This window comes from Daucus carota, chromosome 4, assembly GCF_001625215.2.
Source record: "Daucus carota subsp. sativus chromosome 4, DH1 v3.0, whole genome shotgun sequence".
Lineage (NCBI taxonomy): Eukaryota > Viridiplantae > Streptophyta > Magnoliopsida > Apiales > Apiaceae > Daucus > Daucus carota.
Window position 1 is genome coordinate 22,773,866 of NC_030384.2, and position 6,500 is coordinate 22,780,365.

General features: G+C 37.8%; 1 protein-coding gene across 1 annotated transcript; it reads right to left on the reverse strand.

Moving 5' to 3' along the window:
• Positions 1 to 813: 813 nt before the first annotated feature.
• LOC135152259 (uncharacterized) lies at positions 814 to 2,195 on the reverse strand. Its single transcript, XM_064092116.1, has 2 exons — positions 1,281 to 2,195; positions 814 to 1,239 (listed from the first exon to the last, which is right to left on the reverse strand). Exons 1-2 carry the CDS (start codon positions 2,193 to 2,195, stop codon positions 814 to 816), a joined length of 1,341 nt encoding a protein of 446 aa, XP_063948186.1.
• Between the last annotated feature and the right edge of the window lie 4,305 nt (positions 2,196 to 6,500).

Sequence of the window (6,500 nt, forward strand, 5' to 3'; positions counted from 1 at the left end):
TAGGCTTAACATATGCCTTTCAAGATAAAACTCCTATAAGTTAGGAAATCGTTTTTGTTTGAAATTCTGATTTAAAACTGAGCTCTAATATTTATATAAGTCATATATAAATATTAAAGTCCTTACAAATCGATTCCTAATAAATCTCCTTGCTTTTCGACTTTGATCCTTATCCATTTGTTATGCTGTTCACGCTGTGAGCTTGCTGATAAGCCTGAAAGACAACCTGTAAGCTCGCTGACAGTTGAACATAATACTGAACCATATCAAGCTGTTAGCACATACATATATATCATTGATAGCTCGCTAACAAGCACCAGTTTTATGCTATTAGCTTGCTGGCAGTGTGATCATCAAAACACTGAGAGTATCAATCTCCCCCTTTTTGATGATTACACCATATTTAGGAAAAGTATTTAAACTCCCCCTGAATACAGCAATCTAATATAATTAAACTTAACATATATAGCAATTCAGCATTTAAATCAAATATAGAATCTATGACAGTCTATTATGCAATCAGATATCAAATAAACCAAGTACTTGCATAGATAATTTAAATAAAATCCTAACCAGGATAAACCACCTGGCAACCAACAAATATCCAAAACAAACTTAACAAATTCAATCAGGATAAACCACCTGATATCCAACAAATCCAAGCAAATTCAAATCAACTTAACAACTTAGTCTTTAAAACCAAAGCAGATAAAAACATAGGGCCATAAAGTACTTAACCAGTTAAGCACACAAGTCTTATTTTAGATAGATTCCTAAGTTGTCTCCCCCTTAATCATCGAAAAGGTTTGAAATTTAGGTCTCCTCATCATCCTTGTCAGGCGTCTCCTGTGCAAACTTCTTGGTAAGCTCCGCAGCAACACGATTCTCTTCCATCATCAAATTTCCAGCATCAGCATACGCAGAATCAGTGCCTGCAGCCTCCTTAAGAGCATCCATTGCAGTACGTGGTCGTGGGCTGTCAGTGGCATCATCCGTAGAAGTAAAAGTGAACTTCATATCAGAGGATCCACCAGACCCATACATCCGCTTCTGAAGCTCATGAACAAAACTTACAGAGCTAACCTTCTCTGGTGTATTCCCTGTCTTTCCCCCAAAAACTATATCTTTCCAGAACTGAAATTGGTTAGCCAAATCATCCATTTGCTCAGACAACAGCTTCTGACCCTCAACCAACTGCTTGTGATTATCACGGAGTTCATCCATGAATTCCATAATCTCCTTAGCAGATAAACCCAAATCCACACAAGTAGGAGCAACACAGACAGACTACCATCTTTTTCAACTTTCAAGTTTGACTGACTCAAACACTTAACATCTAAAAACTCTTTAGCAGCAACCGACTCAACTCCATCAAAACTGACACCAAACCACTCGAAAATTCGAGTTAAAAGCAATCCATAGGGCAATCCAGCAGAGGATTTCCCCTCAAGAACCCCAAGCATATTATTCAAAATTAAATCCCCAACATCAAATGGCTTCCCAGCCATGATCATAGACACCACAATAACATCCTGAGCAGACAAATTTGAACGAGTACCCAAGCGAGGACACAGATTTTCAATAGACACTTTAAAAACAGCATGAGCTAAAGGCAGTATTTGGGTAGTGGAGGGAAATGTTTCAGTAGAACTCTCAACCCCAAACAAAATTTTAAACTGGTCTTTAACTTGAAAATCATCAAAGTGTTTAAACCCGCGTTTAGTGTGAATCGAAACAGGGGAAGGAGGAGCTTGAATAATAGCATTCAAGAACATGGGCGACAGAGTAATTTTCGTATCAGAAACAAACGAAACAATTTGACCAGATGGATTCACATGCAAGTTTAAATAAAACTCACGCACAAGCGATGGATAGAAAATTTTTGGTAAATCAACAATCAACGATTCGAACCCTAAAGCAGAAAATAGCTTAACAACCCCGCAATTGAAGAATGCCTTACCAGAGAGAGGCTTCCCAAGAATAATCTTGCGAGTAGATATGTTGTTATCCGACTTTTCTTTTTCACTAGAATCAACCTTTGCTCTCTTCAGATCCTTTTCGGAGCGCTGAACACCCGACTCTTCACCACCACTATCGGAATCCACAGTAGCGATGACTAAATCCTCTTCATCTCTTAACTTGCGTCCTGAAGTAGGAGTACCCATCTTGATGCCAGCTTTAGTCTTTCTCCTCATTGCGACTCGGTATGCGATTGACGCGATTGTGATTAGTGTGTAACGATTGAAAATGAGAGATGAAACCCTAACTGGCTGTTGTGGGCTTTTAAAGAAGTAGTTGTAGAGACTCGGAGATAGGATATATCTCAAACACTTTTGAATCATATTCGGGGGAGGGTTTTTAGGAATAAATCTAGTTAGATTTATTTTATTCAAACAATTCATTATATTTATCCGAATGTGATCTAAACAAAAATTTGTTACCGTGACTAATCTCAATTCCACTTAAATAGTGATTAGATAGAAATTCAAATTTTAACCTAATCAATAAGCCACATAGATTAGCACATAATCACGTACCACAAATTTTCACATAAAGTCATATAAATCAGCATACAACGGATAGTTAATTTATGAAGTTAAACTAACTAAAAACCCTTGAACTGACCTTCATGCAAAAATAATTAACAATATGTAAAGTACATAGAGTAAGCTGATAGTACCCGGACCAAGCTTATTAGCTTGCTGACTGCACATCACACATGCCCAATTCCCTTCTCAGCACGATATATCGTTCTTCAGGAAGAGGTTTTGTGAAGATGTCAGCTAGCTGATCTGCTGTAGCCACAAAAATCAGCTTGACAGCACCTTTTGCAACATTGTCTCTCAGAAAATGATGTCGAACATCAATATGCTTTGTCCTTGAATGATTGACTGGATTTTCTGAAATGTTGATTGTACTTGTGTTGTCACAAAAGATTGGAGTTTGCTTGCATTTGATTCCAAAGTCCTTCAATTGTTGTCTCATCCATAGCATTTGAGAGCAACAGCTACCAGCTGCTAAATACTCCCCCTCAGCCGTAGATAGACCAAGAAACTAAGCTTTGACCCAAAAATGCACAAACACCACTTGTACTTTTTCTATCAGTTTGACTACCTGCATAATCTGCATCACTATACCCAACAAGATCAAAAGCATTTGTGATAGGATAGAATAAGCCCAAAGTAATAGTTCCACTTAAATATTTAAATATTCTTTTAACAGCTTGTAAGTGAGAATCCTTTGGTTTTGCTTGAAATCTAGCACAAACACAAACACTATACATAATATCAGGTCTAGAGGCTGTAAGATAAAGTAAACTTCCAATCATACCTCTATACATTCGAATATCAACATCTTTACCATTTTCATCTGTTGTCAGCTTGCTGACAACGCTCATTGGTGTTGATTTCGCCTTGATATTCTCATATCCAAATCTTTTGAGTAGATTCTTGATATACTTGGATTGATGCACATAAATTCCTTCTGGAGTTTGCTTAATTTGGAGCCCCAAGAAATAATTAAGCTCTCCCATCATGCTCATGTCAAACTCACTATGCATGCACTTTGAAAACCACTTACACAAAGAATCATTAGTAGACCCAAATATAATATCATCCACATATATTTGAACAACTAATATATCTTGACCTTTGAAGATAGTAAACAAAGTAGGATCAATTTTACCTCTAATGAAACCATTTTTGATCAAAAATTCACTTAACCTTTCATACCATGACCGAGGTGCTTGCCTTAATCCATATAGTGCCTTCTTGAGCTTGTAGACACGGTTTGGATATTTTTCATCCTCGAATCCTGGTGGTTGCTTGACATAGACTTCTTCCTTGAGATATCCATTTAAGAATGCACTTTTGACGTCCATTTGATGTAGCTTGAACTTCTTGTAGCATGCAAATGACAATAGCATCCTAATAGATTCCAATCTTGCAACCGGAGCATAAGTTTGATCAAAATCAATTCCTTCTTGCTGATTGTATCCTTGTGCAACAAGTCTAGCTTTGTTCCGAGTGATAGTACCAAATTCATCAACTTTATTCTTGAATACCCATTTGGTTCCAACAATTGAAGCATCCTCTGGTGGATCTACAAGTTCCCAAACATCACATCTTTCAAATTGGTTGAGTTCTTCTTGCATTGCCATGATCCAATTTTCATCTTGTAAAGCTTCTTGAACATTCTTTGGTTCCTCTTGAGCTATGAAGGCAGCATAAGGACAAATGTTGGCTTGAGCTTTCCTTGTCTTGATGCCAGTTGATTTATCTCCAATGATCAACTGAGGAGGATGATTCTTCACTGTTCTAGTTGATTTTGGTAGATTATGTTGAGCTATGACCTCTTCATTCCTTGTAGTCTGCCTAGGAGGAGTCTGATCAACAACATTTTGGCTTGCTGATGAAGTTTGACCTCTGGATTCATCCAATGTGAGCTTTGACATCTTATCCAAAGTTTCTTCAAGAGATGGAGTGGATTCAGTAGCTTTATTGCCTTCTGAAGTTGTGGCAGTTGACTTGTCAGCTTGCCGATTTCCAGTTTCCTTCACTGTCAGCTTGCTGTCAGTACCTGTACCTGCACATTCTTCCTCATCCCTTGCAAGATCATCAGTAGACTCTTGAAATGAAACATCAATAAACTCTTCAACAGTATGTTTACCAAGATTATATACTCTATAAGCACGACTTGTTAAAGAATAGCCCAAAAATATAGCTTCATAAGATTTAGAATCGAATTTACCATCCCTATCAATGGTTTTGAGTACGAAGCACTTAGATCCAAAAACCTTGAAATAGCTGATACTAGGCTTCTTTTTCCTTAGCAATTCATAAGGAGTCTTGTTGAGAATTGGCCTGATAAGCACTCTGTTAAGAACATAGCTTGCTGTGTTGACAGCTTCTGCCCAAAAGCTTCTTGGCAGCTTGCTCTCCTGCAGCAACGTCCTAGCTGTTTCTTGTAAGGACCTGTTCTTACGCTCTACAACTCCATTTTGCTGAGGTGTACGAGGTGCTGAGAACTCATGTGAGATTCCTCTTTCTTCACAATAAGTAATGAAGTCTTTTTGGAATTCCCCACCATGATCACTTCGAATACCTACAAGTCTTGTATCTAGTTTGTTCTCAAGCAACTTGATTAGCTTCTCAAATTCACTAAAAGCATAATCTTTAGTACGCAAGAATAATACCCAAGTGAATCTAGAATAATCATCAACAATAACAAAGGCATATTGTTTACCTCCAATACTCTTATAAGCTTCAGGACCAAAGAGATCCAAGTGAAGAAGCTCTAAAGGTTTAGAAGTAGATACCATTTTCTTTGCCATATGTGGAGTCCTTGTTTGCTTTCCCAATTGACAAGCAGAACATGTCTCCATCTTGACTTACTTAAGCTTTGGTAGTCCTCGAACAAGCTTCTTTGCTGACAGCTTGCTGAGATGATCCATATGAGCATGTCCAAGCCTTCTATGCCAAATTTCTGGATTATTATCCACAGCTGCTAAACAAACACCTGCCTCCTGTTCTTCAAAGTTCAAAACATATATATTTCCTTCTCGTTTTGCAACTAGAGGAGTTTTGTTAGCACCAACAAGTATAGCACATTCATCTTTACCAAAGTTAACAATATGACCATCATCAAATAACTGACTTATACTAAGCAAGTTATAAGTAAGACCTTTGACATATTGTACCTTGTTAATAGAAATGATACTATTACCTATAGTTCCTTTGCCAAGAATAGGAAGAGTTTTACTATCACCAATTGTGACACGACCACCCTTCTTCATCTTCAAGCTTAGAAACTGAGATTTGTCTCCACTCATGTGCCTAGTGCATCCACTATCCAATATCCATTGATTTGGCTTTACCTTAGACACGAGACAAACCTACAAAACAAACACAAACAACTCAACGTTTTGGTACCCAAATTTTGTTGGGTCCAGCAGTGTTGGATGATAAAACATATAGAACATTTAGATCAGATTTCTTGATCCACATTTGGACCACTTTAGAACTCTTCTTTCATGTTCTGTTGGTCTTATCAGCATACTATCTTGGAGCTGTCTTCTGTTTGTTTCTGTTGTCAGCATACTGTCTGTGAGCTGACTTCCTTTTCCAGCTTGCTGATTGAGTATTCTTCATTGGACAATTATTAGCAAGATGGCCCTTCTTTCCACACTTGTGACAAGTCACCCAAGGCATGGCATAATTGTATGGAATGCCATTTTTCCCTTCATATCTCATTGATGATGTGGATGTAGAAGCTGCACCAATGCCTCCTTTATCATGAGAACCTTTAGCTTGTTTCATCATAGATTTGAGACTTTCTTCTCCTTGAACAAACTTTCCCATGGCTTTCTGAAGATCTTTGACTTCTTGCTCCAATGACTTGATCTTTTCAGCTTGAATAGAAATTTCGGCTAAGCTTTGGGATTTGCTTAACTCGAATGCCTCCAAGCTTGCATCCTTAGCTTTAAGATCTGCTCTCAGCGA